At 42.0% G+C, this 24,537-nt stretch overlaps 1 protein-coding gene across 1 annotated transcript; it reads right to left on the bottom strand.

Moving 5' to 3' along the window:
• LOC308216979 (uncharacterized protein) lies at positions 1-23,781 on the bottom strand (the record flags this gene model as incomplete). Its single annotated transcript, XM_080609679.1, is given in 15 exon segments — positions 1-180; positions 840-931; positions 1,719-1,785; positions 1,789-1,861; positions 4,256-4,347; positions 4,350-4,365; positions 11,229-11,278; positions 11,284-11,442; positions 15,620-15,752; positions 16,064-16,609; positions 18,365-18,534; positions 19,963-20,054; positions 20,471-20,613; positions 22,452-22,559; positions 23,206-23,781. Coding segments are annotated over 15 exon segments (2,127 nt in total). The 5' UTR covers positions 23,412-23,781.
• Positions 23,782-24,537: the final 756 nt, after the last annotated feature.

Here is a 24,537-nt window from a genome sequence, read left to right as displayed (position 1 = left end):
TTAAACGTATTTATTCAGCCAGTTGATCATATCCTTTCTTCCTTCCTCAATATAAGGCTTATCTTGAGGATTGATATCTTCTCTTCTGTGATGTACAGACCCATGAGTTTGTCCAGGATAAATTCTAATTTCATAATCAACTTTGCAATTTTTCTGTAGCTTCTCCTCCGGCAGGGTGGTCTGTAATGCAGAGCATAGTAGTAGTTATATTAATATAGCTATACTCCATGCTGCCATTGTTCGACTTCCTAATTTATCATTCAGGCAGGACACTAATAACCAAGCTCCATATGGGCAAAATAAAAAGCAAAATTATACAAATAAAAACCACCTTTGCAGTAAGGGTCTAGAAAATCTGTTAGAATCTAAAGGCAGGTCCAACAATCTGCAAAGATATGGATATAACAAAAGTATTTCCTACATGTGAACTATATGACAATGCTAAATACACTACATCTGAATAAAAGCCTTCTAACAGACACCTATGGATGCAATTTGAGGTATCCAACATGATTTATGGGTTTCTAGGACAAATGGAAAACACTGTCATACAGCAAACGATAGCTCCCTGAGTAGAGTAGTCCAAAACACCAATGGGATTTTGATAAAACCTTGTTACCTGGGTAACTAGCCATACTTCCACAAAAGAAAGAGACTTAAGGAAAATAAATCTAGTTTTAATTCTTTGCCTAGGTTACATTAGCCTTTCTATGTCTATCACGATTTTTCTCATTATTTTTTGACCTCCAAGCACTATTATGAGGTTGAGTTTTGACTCCAAATTCGGGATGAAAATTTAAACATGCAGAAATGAAAGAAGACAGAGGTTATTAGCATACTTGATGAAGGGGAATTAAGTCATCTTTTTCAGCAAAAATGAAAAATGTAGAGTTCAGGAGGTTGGATGTATCATCAGAATCCTTCATTAGTCCTAGAACACATGAAAAGAAAAAATCTGTTCAATCGACTTTTAAGGACAAATCTAGATTCAAACACAGCACTCGGCTTCTGCAGTGAAAAGTTTCACGGCACATGCAACATGTAGCTACACATACCACCTTTACTTTCAAGCTACTGTAAACATGGCTCCTAGAAAAATACCTTCCTAGATTAAAACTTTATTTAAACCAGTTTCTTAAGATACATACTGAATACCTGAATTAATAAGACTTGAAAGATGCCTTCTGTGCATGCCAGCTTGAGTTCTTTTGACCTGACTAGAAAAGTCAATGCTTTAGCAAGTAGTCCAAAATTTACTTTCAGAGAACATCAGCGAACGGCAGCTTAGCTATTCCGGTTTCTTAAGCATAGCATAAAAGGAAAGCTAGTGTTAAAATAACCACAATCTAACTTTACAGAGTAGCTAGAGCAAAAATAACACTCTCCGCTCCTGGGTGAAGCATGCAGAGCAGTAGTGAACAGGAAAAGGGAGCTAAATTGAGAAGGTGACCAAAGGACAACATATCTGTCTGTGCAGACCTGAAATAAAGACATAGCTGCTATGATCTATTCTGAAACTAGGAACAAATACCCTCACCACCATCTTCTTTGCACAGCATCCTTCCTACTCTGCTGAAAATATCCCTTCATCAGCTGACAGCCAGATTTGAAGAAACAATGCTAGATCAAGAACTTACACTACACTACATACATATCCATGTGCACCTGCATGTATTTTATCATTGTATTTATTTATTTCACTTATTGTATTTAGCCACCATAGAGAGCTACACCAGCCTTGAATTCCGGGTATGTCAGCATCAGGTGATGTAGCGCAATACCACCCTAGCAAAAACCAGTGACCGCTAATTTCTTAGCACAACACTGCTCCTTTAGATATTTCAGGACTGCATCAGCTTCTCTGAAACATATAAGCAAATGCAAATTAAGCATCCATAGTAAAATCAGTCTTCAAAAACATGAAAATACAGAAATGCATATAACTGTCCCCCATACCATGCTGCTACTATGTTTTCTTTCACATACTTTAAATAAATTATTATTTCAGACAAATATTAGGGGTTGCTAATCTGAAATCATCAGAAAGAGAAAAAAAAAATAACTGAATGGAATCAAATAAAACCACAACATGAATAACACACACTGAAGGGAAAAAAAAAGGATGTAAAGTAGATGATTGATTAAGCACCTACCTGTGAGCTCAAAAAGCTTAAAATTCTGTGAGAAGCTGAATGCATTTTTGCTTTGTGAATGTAAATAGAAAAAGTAATAAAAAGCTTTATAGAGAATTCTATTCACTAGGCAGTCAAAATACTGACAATAACTTAGTGTCTCAGAGATTTGCTGCAGAAAAGTCAGTGTAGAAAAAAAAGTAGATATTTTCAGAATTAATAATGTATCTACCTCTCTACTCTGCTCTCGTGAGACCTCCCTTGGAGTATTGTGTGCAGTTCTGGTGTCCTCAACATAAAAAGGACATGGAACTGCTGGAACAAGTCCAGAGGAGGGCCACGAGGATGATCAGGGGACTGCAGCACCTCCCGTATGGAGACAGGCTGAGAAAGTTGGGGCTGTTGAGCCTGGAGAAGAGAAGGCTGCGTGGAGACCTCATAGCAGCCTTCCAGTATCTGAAGGGGGCCTACAAGGATGCTGGGGAGGGACTATTCATCAGGGACTGTAGTGACAGGACAAGGGGTAACGGGTTCAAACTTAAACAGGGGAAGTTTAGATTGGATCTAAGGAAGAAATTCTTTACTGTGAGGGTGGTGAGGCACTGGAATGGGTTGCCCAGGGAGGTTGTGAATGCTCCATCCTTGGCGGCGTTCAAGGCCAGGTTGGATGAGGCCTTGGGTGGCATGGTTTAGTGTGAGGTGTCCCTGCCCATGGCAGGGGGGTTGGAACTAGATGATCTTAAGGTCCTTTCCAGCCTTAACTGTTCTATGATTCTATGATTCTAAATACACCTTGCCCGGATGCTGTGTTCTGAAAACACCCATTTACCCCTGAAGCAAGTGTTACCATGCAGAGGCAGTGAAAAGAAAGTATTGGTGGAACAGAAGTTGCAGTTAAGTCTTTTATATCACCTCAAGACTGTATTTTCAGCCCCAGTTTCTCACACCCCTGGGGCGCTCAAGCTATATGTGCCCTCAATACATCAGCTTCGCAAATACCACATGAGCCACCAACACACAAACGCACACAGAAGCAAATTAAGTGCCAAAAGAATACGTCTTCACTGGAGCTGACACTTGAAACATGTGAAGTGTCTGTAAGAAACGTGAGGCAGAGCCCAACCCTTCCTTCCCACTGCCCCACAGAAGGAACAGACTCTAAACTAAAATGTCTCCACAATAACTGACCCCTCTGAGACAGGAGCTCTGTGGAAATGAGTATGTCTCCCATAACTTTCTCACCAAATACCTAAACCCAGCAACCTTCAACATAGCTACTCCCAACAATCCAAGAGAGATTATTTGCCCTCCCAGGAAGTTAATTTGTTTGGTCTCTAATTAGTGAGCCCTTCTCAGCATTGTCTTGCCAATATCTTCCTTCTGTGTTATTCAGGCAGCACAGCGCCTCTCCTAGTGACAGGTCTTTGCTGGCAAATGCTCGGGCAGTGTTGCACATACGAGGGGAAATCATGATACTCCTCTTGGTGCCACCAGCCCTCACTGTGCCCTGACAACAGATGACTACATCCAAGACCAGGCTGGACAGGGCTTTGAGCAACCTGTTCTAGTGGAAGGTGTCCCTAACGGAAGGGGTTTGGAACTAGATGAGCTCTAAGGTCCTTTCCAATCCAAACCATTCTATGATGATTCAGCCATCAGCTGCCTGGGGCCAGTTACGCCATGTTGGGCAAGTACTACAGTGCAGTCAAAAACTTGTCTTTTTTCCATACAATATCTCAAAGTATCAGCCTGTTACACTCAGGGAGACTCAAGATAAGAAACATGCATTCTCACTGCTGTGTCACAAGTCATTTTTAAGCTAAGCTTTTTGAGGCAGAGGAAGCAACTTGCAGTCTATGTTATCAACATTAGATGACAAAACTCTTCACTAAGCCACTACAGAGAGACTTGTCCTTGAACTCTGTTCAAGGCAAAATAAAAGGTCACCAATTCCATCCACTTCTAAGGAGTCATTAAAAAACGCCACCTTCACTGACATATTAGCTGCATCTGACCTCAAACAAACAAACAAAATAAAAAGAGGAAAAGAAAGCAAACAAACCAATGTCTGACAGCAGATATGATATCCAGGCAATGTGATATCCAGCTCCCTGACATCTTACTTGTTTATTTTCGTGGCATCTTGAGTTTTCAGCCAATCATCAAACTTGGACTGATCATCACAAGGCTTCCAAGCTTCTCTTCCTGCAAAAAAAAGTCTGGGCAGATGGTTCTGCACACACACAAAAAACCCAAACCAAATTGATTGAATTAATCAAACACCATCAATTTTTCTAGCCCTTCATAGCAGGGAAAATTTCTATCCAGGCATAATTGTGGTTTGATTTCTTTTTCACTACTTTCTGAGAAAGTAATGTTTTTAAATACCATTGTTAACTATTTCACAGAAATGCTTGTGAGCTTTAGAAAACTTTGATAGACATCTACATAGGCTTTTTTCAATGACTAAAGCACATAACAATCACAATTTGTGATACAAATCTGGAAAATGTGAATATTTTTGTCCCTAGTATTTTACCTGCTCTAAGTACATTATTTGAAACTACACACAGTAAAACAACAGATTATCTTGCAAAAGAAGATCAAACTATGTCCCGACTACAACAGGTTTAGATTTTGCATATGACATGGTACCATTTAACATAAAACCATCATTAATGGGTTTCATTTAAACAAAGACAATTACATAAAATAGCTCTTTACTACAGAGCACATCATGAGGCTTATTTATGAGCTTCTGAAAAAAACCCACCAAACACCCAATGGACTGAGGTCAGCAAAGAACAAGTGAAAGGAGAACCTGTGGGGAGAAAGGGAGGAGTGTTTCATTGTGCACATCATTTAGTGACTGGATAAAGGAAAGTACAGTAAGAGGCCACTCAGTACTAAAGAGTTCCTGCACCATGGGGATGCCCAAACCATGATTCAGGATGACCTTAGCTGAAATGCGTTGTGAGACCAGCAGCAGAATTGTGGTGGTGCAGTCTCTAGTGGATAATACAGTCTCCTCATGCAGAAGGAAACAAGCAGGAACTCTGGAGGCTGCCCCAGATGCTGCTATGCTTTCTCCCAGCCCACAGAGAATAATGAGATCTTTGTGAAACTGCGATCATTGCCTTCGGCTCTCTCCCTCCTCTGACACACCGTATGTATCTTAATGATCATGGTGAAAACAACTCGATCAGTTTGGCCTAAAGCAGATCAACGTATATGGCAAGTAAACTCATGTTTGGAAAGACAGAGGCAAAATTACACAGCCTTCAGATAAGTATGTGTCAGAAAGGCTACATATTGCTTTGAAAGTGAATCTTCCCAAGCTCACCTAGAACATGTTCTTTCCCATTCAAACTAGCCTGATAAGAACTACAAGCCATCAGTCTTAATATGGTCTCTGAAATACAACTCTCATAGCTCCTCATCCCCCACCAGACTGGAAAAAATTCAGCTATTTTCCTCCCAATAAACACTGGTGCACCAGATCAGCAACATCCTGAAGCAGTCGGGGAAGACACACATGGCCACTCTTCATTCAGACACTGCTGTCTGAAAACTCTCAGCTGTACTCCTGCCTAGAGCAATGGGAACACCAGTCATTTGATCGTTGCTGTATTAGCAGTACTGGTTGGGGGAAAGAAGGTATTACAAAAAGAAGTATAACATGGCATGAATCACAGGGAAAAATTACTGCATCCAGTCTAACATTGGGAATGATTACATTTGGTCATGAGGCAAATGTAATTCCAATTATGGAGCAGAAAATCCAGTATTTGAAGGGGGCCTACAAGGATGCCGGGGATGGACTATTCACCAGGGACTGTAGTGACAGGAAAAGGGGTAACAGGTTCAAACTTAAACAGGGGAAGTTTAGATTGGATATAAGGAAGAAATTCTTTACTGTGAGGGTGGTGAGGCACTGGAATGGGTTGCCCAAGGAGGCTATGAGTGCTCCATCCTTGGCGGCGTTCAAGGCCAGGATGGATGAGGCCTTGGGTGTCATGGTTTAGTGTGAGGTGTCCCTGCCCATGGCAGGCGGGTTGGAACTAGATGATCTTAAGGTCCTTTCCAACCCTAACTATTTTATGATTCTATCAAGTCCTCAGGAAAGACAGTAGCAAGGAACAGACTATAGACCAATTCATTATTCCAGTGTATCAGAAAACCCTAATCCTCACAATGGTAGTATCTTTATCTTAGAGACACAAAGCTCCTTTCACCTCCACAGACAGACCTCAGCCATATGGCAACTGTCTGCTGAAGTGACTTCCCTCATCTCCACAGGCTGAGAGCATTAAAGGCACCTTCTCTCAAAACTAGACTACTACAGTATTGGGTGGAGGTTTGCTTTTTGGAACTGCAGCCAGTCCCAACCCTATATGAATGTTTGTAATGTATACTGCAGATGAAGTACTCTGCAGCATACCCAGTTATTGCAAGATGTTGCTGCATTTTGGAATTTAACTGCTCTAGGGACCAAAAATGAGTGTGAAAGATTTGCAGGGAGGAAGGAGATTGTATTTAATACCCCATGTGTGCATACGAATCATTCATATACAAATATTCAATGCGCATATTCAATATCATATCAAAATATATGGAATTTCTGCTGATTAAAATTTGTTTAAATCCCATCATACAATTTTGCTTGAATTACTGTTTTTTAAGTAGTTCTAAAACCAGAATACCCACTTCTGTTTCAGAACTAGTTTTTAAAGCCATCTCACACTGAAAACCATCAGAATCACTTTTTACTGCATCATGCATTCTATGTGTACAGTCACTTCTGCAAACAGTAAAGTATAAAGGAAGCATGCTGTACTCTGCAACATTTCACAGCAATGTTCCTTTATGGTTTTGTATCATGGAAATAAATCACTCAGACTGCTCTGTTAATAGTTTCCTCTCATGCATGGGAATAACAGGTCTAATACAAGGCTACAAATGATAAAGAGTGTCGTCGCGCACGGAGGGAACACATGCACAATCAATATGATTGATAAAAGTGATCCGTTTATTGTGCTCAAATAATGGGTATATATAGTGTCAAACTGCCACGTACACACAGCTTCCCGTAGTGATTGGTTGGCATATACAGCATTGGGTACATTCCAGGTGCATTTCGGTGATTTTCCCCTGCTCATATACACATCCTCCTCTCAAGGTCTCTGCTCCTAGTTCACAGACAATTTTTAGCTACAAGGTAGGCCGGCTGGTCTTCTATCTCTATTGGTTAACTTCCAGGGTTTTTCCACTGCTGGCAACTGTACACAACTGGTGTTTTTTCTCACTTTCACAGAATCTGTGCTTAATTAAGCTCAGACATGGGAACATGACCTTTGCTTGCTAACCATGTCTCCACAATTCCCCCTTTTTGAGCAAGCCAGACGGACGCTACGCTTTTCTTAAGCATCGATATCACACATCGCAGCATACAACTTGCTATTAATACGAATAAGACTACTGCACATAATATAGTTGCACCTTGCATAAGCAAATCTTTAAGCCATCCAGAAATTCCCCATCCTTTAAAGAGTTTTGTCAGCCAGTCCATCCCGTCATCTTTCATTAGTTGCTTGACCCCTTCTCTTAATTGTTGTATACTTTTATAGATTGATTTCGAATGATCTGACAAATTCATACAGCACATCCCTTCAAACTCTGCGCAACCATGTCCTTGTGCCAACAACAAAAAATCTATTGCTGCTCTATTCTGTAAGGTGGCATGACGAATACTATCGACATCAGTTAAAAGTCCGCTTATAACAAGTGAAGTAGCATTTTTCTGTCTTGCAAGCCAACAACCTAGTTTATTTAATGTTGCTAAAGCTTGAGCTCTAGCTACTTTGGGAGCTAAAAATGAGGCAGCTATTATTTCACCCAGGTTCCAAAAATTTACTTTGTCATCACAGATCAAATGAAAAGCATGCTTTGACCTTTGAGAACACAATCCTCTTTTGTATATTATCATAGTGCTATTAGGGATAAACATGCCTAAGATATCTACTGTACATGGGCAATTATATGGGACTTTTTCTGGGACGGCACCCCCTGCCAGGCCCGATCCTGTGGCAACTAAGGCACAGACTCCGTTTCTGGCTACAAACAAAATCCCTTATTGAGTGAGCTTACAGGCTTTTATAGTATTCTGCCTAGCGGTTAGTAGTGGTTAGTTCCTTTGGTACTTTTCCATCACGAAACAATCTTATTGATCACGCACTTTCTCAGCTAATCACATTACTGTCCACGCACTTTTGCTTGACCAATTATTTCTAAACATAGTTCTTTGCCATCACTACTCATTATATCGAAACTTTCACTTCCCCTTGACTACACATTCTTTATCATGTCTTAAGCATCCTCCTGCTTCCAAATTTACAGTCCTCAGAAATTATCTTGCTGTTCTCTCTTCGGTTCCACCCGATGTTCTTTCTCCGGTTCTTCCCAACTTGTCCCTTTCACTTCTTTCAAGGTTTGTGGTTGATAAGAGTCCAGATGTTCAGGCTCTCGTCCAGGTCTACTGGTGCAGCTTCTTGTGCAGCATGTTGAAGATGGCCTTTTTTTTTTTTTTTTTTTTTTTCCCCCCTCTACACTACCATTGTATTACAATCTTTCTAGTTTTTGTCTTAGCATTTTCTAGTAGCTGCTGCAAATGTGCATGCTCTAACATCTTTTACAAGTAACAAATCCACACAACACAAGGTATAGTTTCTCATTAGTAACTGGCTAGTAGATACAGGTGGTTTTATACACAAAATCACAGCCTCTAATAACAGCTACGTTACAAGCACACATATTCAAGTTGTTACTTTTCAGTTACCCCCAAGTGATGTCCTGCAATCATTTATTTTTCTCTTCCTCTATCTCATTCTGCTCGGGGTATTTACTGTCAGCTCCTACAGCTGAGGTATCAGGTTTCTCCACTTGTCTGTCCAGCTTATGGTAAGGGTTAACAAACTTTGCAGGTAGACACCATGGATCTTTAGGTAGGAGGATACAAACATACCCCCTATCAGCTCCTGAGAAGGAGCTGGGTTAGAGTGATTCAAAGGCACTCTGATGGGAAAGGAATGTGAAGCTACAGCTGCCTGCCTGCTTAGCAGCAGCCATAAATACCTGCCAGCAACCACACTTTTGCATTAACCCTTTCTTGTCCAAAATGTTAATCTGTTACCCATTAAAACTTTTACACAAACCCAACAACAAAAAATACACAGAACACTGTCTGTCCTCAACACACACACACACACACACGCATGGGATCCCACAAGCACACTCCATACAATATTCAAAACACAAAGCCCAGACAATCATTATTTCCACTACACAGTCCCTCATACAGAACGTGGCGTAAGGACCCTGTGAAGACAATCAAAAATCAGCTCCAAGCAGCATCACTGCAGTGTGAGGTGGCAGGCTCAACTTCAGCGGGCGTCCCCACAGAGGCTCTGCCTCCCCACATCGCATGAGCCTTGGGCTTTTACACTGACCAAAATGCACACTCATTCCGATGCAGGTGGCCAGCCTACATTGGAAGAAGTGGTCAGCAATATCCTTAAAAAGTCTCCAAGGGCTAATAGAAACACAAATATACATCGATATATATTTCCCAACTTCTAATACATGTGGATCACAGACAGACTATCAAATGAGTTGTATATGGGGTTTCAAGTTCACAGCCTGCCACATTACTCATATAACATGTTCAAAAGGCTATAAAGGTACTCTTTTTTCTTTTTTTTTTCTTTCTTTCTTTTTTTCTGTAGCGGCCAATTTGTCGTCAGCAGGGAGGATTCCCCCAGGGTAGGCTTTGAGGGTTGTTGTTGCTCGTTGTGGGGAACCCCCCTGTCCCCTGCCCTGTCGCACAAAGGGGAGTGTTACCAGGGCTCACAACGCTCCACTTCCCGTTTTCCTGCGGCTGCCGTTGTTGCTGTTGCCGTTGCCGCGGTTTCTGGCAGTCTCGCTGCAGCTCTGGCGCTGTCTGCTCAGCCGCGCGGCCCGGGGACTCCGGCCGCGCCTCCCGGGGCACCTTCCTCCACAGCTCCCGCGCAAAGGTCTGCACCCGCGGCTCCTCCACTCGCAGCGCTCCGGCAGCTCCTCTCCTGGAGACAACTTTCTCGATAGCACCCCACGTCTCCTTCCATAATCAAAGAGGGCAGTAAGCCCTTTTCCTAGATCCCGCTTCTCTAAGAAGCACTTAAATCAAAGGCCACTTGTCTTTCCATTTTTCACTACTCTCTCTTTTTTAAGTTTTGGTACCAATGCAGCTCACCAGCAAGCAGGCCAACTCAGCGGGCGGCGGAGGCTCCCTCTTCGTCCTCCAGGCTCAGAGGCTCCTATTCTCTTTCAGGATTGACCTCTGTCTCTTCTCCAGGCTTTACCTTAGGACTACTTAGTAGTCCGATTCTTCTTTTTTTTTTTATCATAGGCTCCTCTTCTCTTTCAGGATTAGCCTCTTTTTTCTTCTTTCACTGCCCGTTCTCTGCCCGGCATCTTCGACCAGCAAAACCGAGCATTTTTTCTTCTTTCAGCCCTCCGGATGCTGCTTCTCCGGTGCTTTCCCGCTCCGTGCGCAATTCTCCCAGCCACTACGGGTAGCCGGGTTCCTCTGCTGGTCGCTGTTCGGGCGCCAATATGTCGTCGCGCACGGAGGGAACACATGCACAATCAATATGATTGATAAAAGTGATCCGTTTATTGTGCTCAAATAATGGGTATATATAGTGTCAAACTGCCACGTACACACAGCTTCCCGTAGTGATTGGTTGGCATATACAGCATTGGGTACATTCCAGGTGCATTTCAGTGATTTTCCCCTGCTCATATACACATCCTCCCCTCAAGGTCTCTGTTCCTAGTTCACAGACAATTTTTAGCTACAAGGTTGGCCGGCTGGTCTTCTATCTCTATTGGTTAACTTCCAGGGTTTTTCCACTGCTGGCAACTGTACACAATTGGTGTTTTTTCTCACTTTCACAGAATCTGTGCTTAATTAAGCTCAGACATGGGAACATGACCTTTGCTTGCTAACCATGTCTCCACAAAAGAGTATGATTTCTTGGAGAAGGAAGGGTTTCTTACATGTATCCATTAGTTGCTGGCATATCAGCTATGTATCTGGTGTTTGGGAGTTCCATCCAAATGTATAATGAATCATAATCATGGCCTTGTCTGTGATGGCAGACGGTTTGCAAGCATACACTTTGATGTACTTGACTTGCACTTCCTGCTCAAGGCCTCCATAGTCAAACCTGTCTCCAATATCACATGAACAGGGCCTCGATTCATTAGCCATCTAGGAATTTGCAGGAAAGCAAAAAGGACAAACGCTCATACAACTTATTTGGAGTAACAGCTTTGATTACAGCTCATAATCTTCATGCAGTCCCCACAGTCCCCTGCAGACAACTAATAATCCTTTCAGCATCAAGTAATACCTACTTGACACTGCAAGGTTAGAAGAGAAAGCTCCAAATGTTTATTGTGAACAGGCTCTTGACACCAGCGCTTTCTAGTTGGCATAAATATCCATAAATTCTAGGTCAGTCAGCATAATCCAGGTGTGCAGTAAGGGCAGAAGAAGGGCTTATGCCAGGCATGACATTGCCTGGAGCAATCCTCCATGTTATAACTACATTTGCATGTGATGTCCCCACACCCTGTGCCTCACAACTATTCCTCTCATGTGGTCTTACAGCTCCTCCTCACAGGCTGGCACCTGGTAACCTCTTACTGTTACTCTTGTGAGAGCCCACTGTCAGCATGTTGCTTTTCTGACTACTTTTTCCCTTCAAGTTTTCATTGTGTGTATCCCTTTTCCCTCCCTCTATGGAGAATCCAAGACTGCTGCTGCTGCCTACACATACTTTGCTGGTTCCTTGTATCCCCTGCTGTGTACAGCCCTTTTCCAGCAAACCCATCATTAACTGGCATCTCTAGAAGTTCTAATAAATCAACTCTAAGAGGGTAAATCAGCAGAGGCTTTTCTCTGAGAGTTGCACACTACTTAATCTGAACTGAGAGTGGCCGGAGGAATACAGGCATACACCAGTGTTGTGCATTTAACACGCCCTCACACATCACAAATACGTTAACTTCTCTAGAAGTATAGGTTGTAAAGGAAAAACTGGACACTCCTCCACTTCTCAAATGAAGAAAGGTTTTTGAAGAGTTTATGTCCTAAGATGTCTTCTCAGGAGAATCCCCCAAGCTCAGTTTAATTCCTTGTTCCTTTCAACTGGAGATGAAGACATTGTAGCATCTTTTTAAACCCAGCTAACTTTTGGTGCTCCCTACACTCTTCTCCCTCCACCAAGCAGTAGGTGGTCATACACAGAGCATTTTCAATACCCCAATCTGAGAAGCTGTTTAACCTTTCTCTGACACACTCTTAACCAATAAAAATGACACTGTTTGCTTCTTAACAAGAGCTAGTCTCTTTTCCTATGTAAATGCATGCACTGTAACAATATTCCTTGATCTGGCTGGTACCCTTACTAAAGTGAAATGCAGCATGGTGGCAATAAAAAACAAATGTACTCTTCAATGCACAACTATTTTTGTTAGGAATATATCTTAGCCATTTATTCCCTTCTAGGTTTTCTAACTAACTCAAACAGATGTCAAATAAGACCTTTAATACACTTCCAATACTCCCTCCCCTATTCAGTTTCTCTGCTACATATGTGTGGAACATGGTAAATGGTATTAAAAACAAAACAAGAAAACACAGTGAACAGTAAAACAAATTACTCAAAATCCTCCCCCTTTACACCAGTTATACTCTTTTCACAGGACAATGCACTTTGGGGTAATACATGGAGAAGTTCCCATCACCGAGAACTGTCCCCCTTTAAGAACATCTCTCAACTGTGTCTTTTTTGAACAAAGCTTGTCTCCTGACCTTCTGCAGTCAGTCTCCACATAACCTCCAAAAGATGCAGCTGGAGTTTAACTCTCCAGTCGTTGCCAGGATGAGTGAGGCAGAAGAACCTTTTCTAAACCTCAAGCAAAGGTGTGAGATTTGAAACACATGTGGTGTTACTGACCAGCTTAGAACAACTCTACCATCATGCTTGCTGGCAGTTTTCCTTCACCAGAAGTTCATGTGAGCAGTAAGCCAACAAAAATTGATTCCTCTTTAAATAATAGACTTATTTCTTTTAAAATAAATCTGTTAAAAATACATGTTAAAACACAATCTGTGTTTAAACAGAAATACGAGTATTGAGAAATTTTAACAAACAAAACCAAACTGCTGCATTAAAAAGTTTTTTAAAAAAACATAATGGCTTGAAGAATGTTTACGAATTATTCACAGAAAGGGGTGAATCATCTTGTACTACTGAGGCTCTCTCTATAAACATGCCAAAATTCACAGCATAACCTCCCTTTGAACAGAGTGAATGCTTGATAAAAAATAACAAACTAATTTTCGAAAGTACGTAACAATAGTTCACAGAAGGGATTAACAGAGATGTTGAGCAGACCATGAGCAAAACACCCTTTTCTTCCCACACCCTGCACAAGTTATCTAGTACAGCTAAAATACATTTAAATAAAAGTTGCATTAACCTAGGATTTAAAAAAAAATTACTTTCTAATTGAATTCTAATTTTCACCTACATGTAATTCAACCACCACAAATTTAATGTGCAGAAGGTTGTTAGTTTAGAAATCTGATTGTATTTGCAGTTTAGAACAGCTCTTTGCACTTGTGAGATCAGTTCTTTGCATTTGTAAAACTTCAAATGAAACACAGTTCAAACTTGTTGCAGCTGAGACACGAAGACTTTTAGCATACCAACTACCCAGGTTTGATCCCCACCTGAGAAATCAGCTGCACTGCCATCTCTTTTCACTTTTTTTTCAGAGCTTTACAAGGTGTGACTTTCAGCATGACTTCAAAATGCTGCATGCCTTGCCTTCTTCCAAAGAGCTACTCACTATGCAGGCTCACAGTTCTAGACACTCTGTCACATTTTATCAAGGCCACGCATGACATTATTTACAGCCCGTATCTGGCCTTAATTCACCATTCCCCATTTCAAGATTTAGGCTATCACATAAGCCCCCTTGTCTTGTCATCAGTGTGGCAACTCCCTGTTTTCTCATCCAGCAAGCTCTGATGCCCAAGTGATAGGACTGCCAGAGAAGAAACTGGGAAAAATGGTTTCCAGAACAGTCCATACCATAGCAAAGGCTTCTTCTACATTTAATGAGCACTAGTGATACTGGGATGGCAAAAGTTCAGATTTACCAGTTGCCATTATTTGAATGCTACTTCTTCAGTGATATATATTCAGGTGGCATAAGGGCAACCCCTCTCAATTGAGTTTTAGGTTATTCAGTCATTTTAATGTGATTTTTGCACTATTTGTCTAATCATGTTTAGATAAAAGAGTTGCAAAGAGATTAATTCACCAGTTTGGAACTAATACTGTTTGTCATGGTTAAAATTCTCTTAAACAGTTTAGTATACCTCTATTTATATTTGTTTATATGAGCGAAAAGATCTTACTCATGATGAGCAAGCATAAACAGAATACCTCCAGAGTACAATTCAAATCATGCTGCTTCCAACTCATTGGCTTATCAAGTTTTAATGCTATCCCAAGGCAAAACAAATTTGGCACACAGAGGAGATAAACGGATAAACATTCAGTAGAGCAAAATAAAATGCAGGGTGTGGCAATGTTGTATCACAACCAGGGCTCCCTTTGAGCAACTACAGAGTCCTAAGGACATTCCATCTTTTACATTAATCCAGCAGGCTGCAGCACCTTGCTGCACACAGAGACAAGATTCAGTAGTTTTGCTTGCTACAGTCTCCCACTTAACTAGGAGCCAAGTTTCCTCTGACAGTGGTGTACCTTACTGCCGGATTTGACAGGGATCATTCAGAGTGTTGATTATTGTAATTAGAGCCAAACACCCTGACAGCCTTCTTCATAACAATCAAGGAGAGGGGCCCCATCCTGTGGACGTTTCCTGGAGCGAGTATGACTGTGAAGCTGTTAACTGCAGTGCTGTCAATACAGTGCTGAAAAGCTGGCTAATAGAGCCATCTGCATCAGACCTGAACGAAATGAAAGTTACATCTGGGCTGAACAGCTAGGGGCTACGCACAGAAAACACCTCCTTTCTTTCTCTCCCCTTTCTGCAGGTGAGAGAAATCCTGCCTCAGTACTACTTTTAAAGACCTGGAGGAAAGCTTACCTATTGCCTTCAACCTCCTTACCTGCACGCTGAGGAGGGGCAATGAGGGCAGAAGGGAATGAACCAGGATGAGGTCAGGGCATCCATCACCACCAAGGTCAACCAGCCAAGCCTGGAAACAATTGATGAAGGGCTCGGAAGCCATGTCATCTGTGTCCATGTGCTATGAACAGCAGCAGGGCCGGGATCCCCAGCATGGCTGGAGACACCCTGCGCCAGCCCTGATGACCCCTCATCTCCTGCAAAAATGATACCACATATGGCACTCCCTTCACAAACCCACAATACTTGAAGGATTCTTCCGAGGTCATGAAGGCACATGGAGACATGAGCGATGCCAAGAGCTCTCCTGGGGGCACACGGGAATGCTGCAAGACCTGGACCTGGCTACACAAGATACAGCTAAGGACCGGTATGGCCATCTGGGGACATGGGCTAACACAAGCTCGGGTTATCATGCACAAAACACCAGGCTGACCCAGGGATTCTGGGGGGCTGAGGTTTGCCCTGGAATGCAGTCCTCCCATGCACCATGAGCCAGAACAGCTCCTAAGCCAGACGGCGCTATTCCAGGCATCACCCCGAGGGGTTTTGAAACTCTCCAGAGAGGGAGATTCCATCACTTCTCAAGGCAGGTTGCTCCAGAGCTTGATTGTGAAACATCCTTTACATCCTCACAGCTCAGCACTACCCCTCACGCCGGCTGCATCCCAGCCTTCCTGCGCTCTCCTGACAGAGCTCCCTCCGCCGACACCGCGACCCACGGAGGGCGAAGAGGGCCGCACCCCGGGGTCCCCTCAGCCCCCTGGCGTGCTCCGGCCCGGCCACAGTCCCCCGCCCGCCGCGCTCCGGCTGCCCAGCACCTTCCTCCTCCAGAGGGACCCCATCCGCGCCCCTCCGCGGGAGCCGTGGGCCGATGCGGCTGCCGCCGCGTCCCCTGGCCCGGAGGCCACAGCCGGTAGAGGTCGCGCCTGGCATGCAGAGCGCGGCGCCGGCTTCCCGGATCCGGGGCGGGAGGGCTCCGGGCAGCAGGGGAGTCCTGCCAGTAGCTGCCTGTCCCTAGCTGGGCTCCAAGCGGCCTCACGCTGCCGGAGCGGAGGGGCCCTTCCGGGCGGAGTCGTTGGCGCCGTCCTCGCCGGCGGGTTACGTGTGGCTGTGGGAGGCTCGGTCTCCTCTCCGGCCCTTCCTGAGCACTCGGCTGCCGCAGGGCCAAGGACCCCGGCCTCGTGGAGAAGCGGTCAGGTCTGCCGGTGGAAAGGGGTGAGGGGATTGGTGACGCACAGGTCTGCGCAGAACTGCCCGAAACCTGGTCTGGAGTTGAAAAGCATGGCCAGGGAGAGGCTTAATACTGTACATATTTTTCCTTTAATCCTTCTGCCTCGGTGTTTGAGGTAATCTATTTCGGCAGGTGGGTTAGTGGAACAGAATGCATGCGGCTGCAGTTGCCATCTATCTTTGCAGAAGCACAGCGCCCCAGCAAGGTCAGCCCCTGAAGACACCCATGTGGTTACAATAGGACATGCTGTAACATAAGGCTTGTAGTTTACATTTCGAGTTTTATTCTCTCTCATTATTGAACATCCTCCATCACCATGTCTATAGCCATTCCGCCATTGATACAGCTGCCCAAAGGTGCAGACAGGCAAGCTGACTGGCCATATGGGCACTGACTGGCAGACCTGAGAACTGAGCACTGCAGTAGGTACAGTGCCTCTAACTTCATCACTGTGCTCCTCACAGCGGTGTTCTTGCACATACTCACTCTGTTGAGGCATGCAGACAAGCAGCATACTGTGACCGTGGGGTTACACTGATAGGATAGCAATGTGTGAAACTGACAGACATGCGTGTTATCAAAGAGAAAGTCATAACCACACAGATAGCTAGCCTTGATTTATAGCTATATTAGCAAGGCAACAGGGTGAGCAAATGACAGATGCTGTAGAAAATAAAAAGGGATGTGGGTCCCCTATAGGATCTCTGACTAAACACATGTTGCCAAGTGATTACCGAGGCAATGAAATTAATAATAATAATAATACACTAAAAAACACACAACCCCCCAAGAAATCCAAGTCAAACCAAAGCAAGTCAGGAGATCAGCAAAACTGGGGTCACTGCAGTAAACAGGGATGTTTATAGTTGTTTATATGTTGTGTAATTGGGAGGACATAAGGGAAAGGAAAAGACAAAAGAACTTGAGAGAGGATCAAGGAATGTATTGTAAAGCAAACAGTATAATGAGGACTGACTGGAGTACCCATTTGTCAGCCCTGTGCCCAATCACCCGAGTTTGGACCAGGACAGTAAACCTACTGTTTCCACAGTGTTCATGCCTGGGTTCCTTCCACAGCGAGGAGAGACTGGTTATTTTTTTCCTTGATGTAGATGAAGGAATACTAGGAGTGCCTCAGTTAATATTGTGAAGGAAATAATACCTGGAGGGTTACACCTAACAAGAGCATTCCTTGCTAGCTCCTTAACATAAGTGACATAACAAGTGTTTGTTTCACACATGGGAAATTCTGCCCACTACAGCAGTATACCTGAGACAAGTGCTTTGTAGTTAATAAAAAACAAACAACTGTATGCAAGACCAGGGTATTTCCATGCTGACACCTATGACCACCAACTATCATACCAAAATAAAGCCTGAAACTACTTGGGTAAAGTCGCAATGAAGTCACGCTCACTAGCAAAGACAAAGGGATAAAAAAGTGTCATTACGATTGATGTCATAATGCAGAATAATGAGGCAAATGCAAAACAAGGTAAGTTCAAGCAACTTTTTAATTCCTAATCATCCTTTAGTCCAACTTTGATTTCACGGTCTTGTATGAAACTTGTAAAAAATAAGTAAGAATTATAAATTAAAATGTTCCTATTTTTGTTTGTGACAATTTTCAAACCCAAATAGTTTTCCCTTGACTGTTTTCTTCTCTTAAATTAAGTCACTGTTCTTGATGCCTAGTGTTACTTCATGCTTTTGTCAAACAAACATTTTGATCCAGTCCATCATATCCTTTCTAGCTTCTTCAATATAAGGTTTATCGGCTGGTTTCATATCTTCTGGCTTCAATTGTGCAAACCCATGAACTTGTCCAGGATAAACTTTAATTTTATATTCAACTTTACAGTACTGTTTCAACTTCTCCTCCAATAAAGTGATCTGTAAAAGAAAGCATTTTTCCATTATGTTGTGTTTTTCAGTTTGCCAGACTTGCATTTCTCACATCTGTACATCTTTGTCTTTTCTCCACTGTCACACTTGAGGCAGGTTCTGTTGCTTAACAGATGAGAAAACCCCTCTTTGGAATATAAGACTGAAACATTTTTTGAAAGCAAGGATAGGTCTAAGAGTCTCACCATTGCTGCAAAGATGGTTTGGTAAATCTCATTGCTGTAAAGGAATGGGTGCATTTCTATTCGGAGACTTGAGCTTATAACCTAATCTTAAACTCTGATCTTGAAAGAACACACTCCCTAAATCTTAGTGACTCTCAGTGCATGATCTTTTGATGATAAGTACATGCATGCTTACGGAGTACTAATCATATGATTATGTACCTATATACATGTGTAGACACATTTTTGTATTTGTTTCCATTAAAAAGTCCCTGCAAGCTTAATTAATTTTATTTTACACAGGAATTTTTCTTACACAATCCACACAGACAGCTCAGAGAGAAAACTTTAGGAGAAAAAGGTATGTTTTCAATGTGTAACACATGATGGAAAAAAAAGCATTTATGACAGTTGTGCCCCTGGGAAAAAGATACTTTCACCATAGAAAGGAGACAAGGAATGAAGGATTTGTTTTCTTGTGCAGAGCAGACACATGTTTGAGGTACAGATGAACATGTGCTGAATAACACAGAAGTAAATATTGATTGGCTTCTGCATTTCCAGAGTACATCACTCATTCCCCAGTTAGACCCTACTCCTGCACAACAAACTATGCTAGAGGTGGTATGTTATCCTTGTCACTGGTGAAAAAGAGTTTATGCACAGAAGAGGGCACCAGTTTCCTACCCATATATTTATCCAACCTCTCAGATACGCTTATGATAGAGTTTATATCAGAATATAGATGGCAGGCAAAGGTCAAAACAGAATCTACAAGTTGTCATAATCTTAGTCAAAATTCATGCCCACTCTTCTGGCACAGTTCGTTTTGTCTTCATACCAAAAGCAATTAGTCATTGATTGGCCCACATCATCAGAAAGTTCAGTTACTGAGCTGGATTTACTTTTTTTCCAGTTCCAAGTTCAGTGGTTTAACTACCTGTTCTCTCATCTATAGCAGTAGTATCCAAGTTTTTGAGGTGTTTGGCTCATACCAGTTGGATTTCCCTGCCCGGTTTCACACTCTGCTTGTCCGGCCGCTCAGAGACCAATGACTGGTCTTCACTGCATTTCTCACCTCAAAAAAGAAGCTTTGAATAACCTAAGCAAGATATGGGGAAAGTTCAGGTATAAGCAAAACAACCCAGTCTGTCCATTTTGTATATGAAAGTGGTTTCTAACAAGCTACAGTTTCTGTGTGGGATAAAAGAACTATGAGAAAAGAAAAAGCATTTCCAGTACAACAGCTTACCTGGTCATAAGAAATAGTGTGGTCTTTCTCACCAAAAATGAAAAACGTGGGATTTAGTAAATTGTATCTTTCTTCAGAGTCCCTAATTATTCCTAGAATGTTTTAGAGAAAGAACCTGTTAGTGAGGTTAATGTTCTTGCAAGATAAATGGCAAATTAAACCACAAAATTTCTATTTAGGTTTACTCAGTATACACATTTTTTAGATCAGGACAGTCTCTATTTGGATAGAGAAAAAAGCATTTGGAAAATATATTTCCCCACTCTCCAAGCACTAAAAAACCCCAAACAATTAGAAAATTACCATGCAAAAGGAAGCAATTTTTTCTAGTTTACAAAATTATTACATTTTTATACCAATATAGCATATTGCTGAAATAACCATAATTAAGATCTGCAACTGATCTTTGAGTTGAGTATTTACAGAATTTGTTACAAAGCAATAACTAGAATTACACACTATGCATAGTCATGTGAGCCCAGGTAAGTTTTCACGTGTTCTACACTACCATAGAGGGACACCCCAGCGGTTAATTGAGGATTTTTCAGCATCAAGTGATGTACTGCCATTCCACCCCACGAAAACCCAACGATACCAATCTTCTTTGCATCGCATTGTTCCTTTAGATACTTCAAGACAACATCAGCTTCCCTAAGACATATAAACAAAAGCAAACTAAGGAATCTATTGCAGAATCAATACTTTACAATTTAAGAAAAACACTAAAAAGAGATACATGAATTTTTCTGCGTCTGCACCCCCATTCATTTAAAACAGGGAATACTTATACAAAACACATTTCAGCCCAGAGCAGTGACTTGTGTTCTTAAACAGGAGTTAACATCTCTGGTTCTAGTTTAGGGAAGTACAGGTTTAGGTAATTAAATACTTACCTGAATTGTGACCTGCTCCTTTGTTTCAAAATAAGCAAATATTTAATTGAATCACTTTGTCTAGGACAGGACAACTAAAGACAAGACATATCTGCAAGTAGAACAACATCTTGCATTATGGATTGCAGGGATAAGCTTCACTTTGCTATCTCTACAGAGTCCATCTATGTAGATAAAGATTTATCCTGAGTATGTCATTCCTGTTGCATGAGTTTCACTAAAGTATCCTACCAAGCCCACATGCAGTAACACTATACTAAAGTAGCAATTGCTCAAAATTAAATTGCTGGTCTAACTATGTTTAAAAAAAAAGCAAAACAAAACCACAAAGCAGGCATTGCATGAGGTATAATGCAAAAAATATGAAAATGGGTTTTAATGTAGGCCAGAGCAGGTAGGTTTTTTTTTTACTTGCTGACTTCTTAGGTCTCAATAGTTTTACCTTTTCCATCATCTACAGAGTTTTAAATTAATTTTAAATGTAGACTGCACATACTAATAACTGTATTCTCAAATATTAGGTATATTAGTGTGGTCATCACAAGTTTGGTTAGGCTGACAAAAAACCAGTATGAGAGTGAGATGAGCAGGAGGTCATGTTCTAGGCTCTTTCAAATTCGGTTTGTTTGGAAGAGTAACTAAGTCAGTCATAGGTATGTTGGATTCCTTGTGCTCTGAAAGAGCAATGGAACTGCCCTTGATGACAGCTACAAATGAACCCTAGAAAGACAGCACAGGCATGTCCTTGAGGTCGTACTTGTTTAAGACAGTGCCCACAATCTGCTCACTCTTTGAAGTTGGATTTTTTATAGATGTTAGTCATTCAGTCACAGCTTCTGCAACTATATGGTCAAAAGCATTCCTGAGACATGTTGAAGTTAGGCAGGGACTGCTGAGACCACTTGAAAGGGCCAGAATAATATTTGTAGCTAACAAGATGATAGCTGAGTAATAGGGTGGCCCTGCCTCACTATTGTCTTCTGAAGTTTTACACAGGATTGATAGATGCTGAAGAAACAGCAATGCCTCCCATAATTCAGGGAAGCCTTGCTACAGGCACTGCTAGGCTGTGCGGATAGCGGGCCCTCTATTTCACTTTGAGAAAAACTCTATAGTCCATCATGTATCTTAGGTCTTGGGCAGTCTTGCAAATTTAGATGTAGTGCTGCTTAGGAGAATATCATCTGCACCTATTGTTATCTACAAGGCAGAAAGAAAGATGGGCAAATGAAAACTGGCAATTGTGGAAGAGTTTTCCTCCTTGTCTTGAGGGACTGGAGGCAGAATCAGTACTTGTGGGTGAGAGTGCTGGGTATTTCATAGCCTGAAACTCTGGCTGTGAGCCTGTATGGCCAGTATAATAGTTGGAAGGGAGCCCAGGAAAACAAGATGGGAACAATAAGCGGAGTGATGGACAGAGCAAATGATCGTTCATCCCAGCCAAGGCAGCGCCCAGAACCACAGAAGAACTGCCCCGAATAAGCAATTCTGTGCATGCAGCTAGCTTGCCCGGCTGTGAGGTGACACATTTTTTCATGCAAATTCCCCTTGTTTGCTGGGTGCTCTTTAAAGTTGAAGTACAAATATGTATCTTACTTGTCTACTTTTGTAGGATCATGATGTTTCATCCAGTCAGCAAAGTCAGCCCAGTGATCAGTAGTTTTCCAGGGGTCTGTCCCCTTGAAGAAGTCTGGGCAGATAGTTCTGTACGAGACATGGAATCAAGTCAACTTTCACATCCAGGTTGGGAGAATCTGTGGATGTCTAAATGTCTCCTAATGTCTTTTACTCCAGAGTACATATCTGCATGGTTACTATCTAAATCATATTTTACTCACTCTGTGCTGGCAATCAGCAGAGCTAAAAGTATATGTCTTTCTATGGAAAAATCAAACAAACAAAACCCACCACCTCTCACCCTTAGACATATTTAAGACTAAAGTAAAGGGATTAAGCAACCCTCCTGATTCTAGATACACATATATGTCTCTCTGCTAGTAAAAACTAAAGCAGCTGTTTAAAAGGTTTGGTTCTGAAGAGCTTATACAAATTAAAGGTAGATATCAGCGTTTATATTTTAGTCAACCACGTTGCCATGCAAGAACAAACACCGACACTTTGTGACTCTCGCTGTGTCTTTGCGCTCTGGTAGCCATTTTTGATGGATCAGTTTTAGTAGCTTTGGAAACCTCATGGGAACATTTTGTCCCTTTGTGGTTTTATTCACTCAGACTGAAATGATATGGTTGCCACATGCATGCATATAGGAAACATCAAATGCCATGCCTAACTTTGGTCCTGATGATCTATCTGTGCATTGAAGAGCAAGATAGGTAAAACAGTTACTTACATGTATCCATGACCTGCAATCAAATCCACTATGTATCTAATGTCTGGGAACATCCATCCAAATATGTCATGAATCACAATCACAGCTTTGTCTGTGAAAAAAGATGGTCTACAGACATATGCCTTGATGTGCTCAATTTGTACTTCATGTCCAAGGCACCCATATCCAGATCTGTCTCCAGTATGATACAGAAAAGGATCAGCCATTTGAAAACCTAAAAAAGAAAACAAACAAAAAAGAGAGAGCAATAAGGTAAAAATAATTTATTAATACACTTATTAAGGGCAAATAAAAGCAGATATGATCTGCAGAAAGTAGTTCAGTAACTTCTGTAAATAATGTCAACATCCTTGTCTGAAAGGAGAAAAGTAGAGAAATAGCAAAAGCAGTGTTCCTGGGCAGAATGGCTCCTAGTCCACTATGTGGTATTGAGCTAAGAATGAAGACAAATACCAAAAGCAAGGTTATAAAATTACAAACAACCTGCACATGTAGGTCCTGACTTTCATGTCACATCTGTTTTGCTCCCATACCACTCTGTCAGCACTAGTGTGAGGCATGTCAGTGTTACTCTTTCCCCACACATGGAGCCATCATGCGTGTCTTCATACGGAATCCCATGCTGATTCCTCTGAATTATGTGATGGGTAAGGACCACAGCACTCAACTGCTACGGAAAAGTGAAGTGTTTGGTGCTTCTTTCAGTGCTGGTGACTGCTAGCTAATCTGTGCTTTTGGTAACAGCATCACAGCTGTTCTGGGAGCCAATGTATGGGGTGCAGTTGGTGAAGGACTGCAGTACAGATTTGTAAATTAGATTCTAATGCCTTAGGCCTTTGAAAGGGATTGCAAGAAAACAAGTAGATATGCAAATCTCATTCAAAATATGTCAGAGTATTTAGTTTTGTCCCTTCTCCCAAAAATAGCAATTACAGGCAATGAGTCAGTAGCTGTGCTGGAGATACTAAAGCCAAAAGTTGTTCTGACTGTCTGTGTCAGGAACTTGGAATGGACTCTACAAAAAGTAGAATGTGATCCTGTAATTAAGAGTAGTGTTATAATGCATCTATGCAAGTCTGCAGGGGCAGTGTTAGTCGTACCATTTCCTAGCCATGTACTGACTTTGAACCCATCCTTGGAGATGTAGTACACACACTTGCATATACATGATGACTGTCTCCGCTTCATCATTTCTGCATCAGCCTATTATTTCTGTTTGTGTTGTAACATGCACAATCTGGAAGTGTGTCAAATTTTGGTAAAAACATATACCTTCCTCAGCTCTCCATTGACCACAGCAGCAGAGAGCAAGGTTTCACTGAGTAATTGGAA

Source organism: Psittacula echo, assembly GCF_963264785.1.
Source record: "Psittacula echo genome assembly, chromosome: 2".
NCBI classification, from domain to species: Eukaryota; Metazoa; Chordata; class Aves; order Psittaciformes; family Psittacidae; genus Psittacula; species Psittacula echo.
This window is presented reverse-complemented; position numbering and strand designations above follow the sequence as displayed.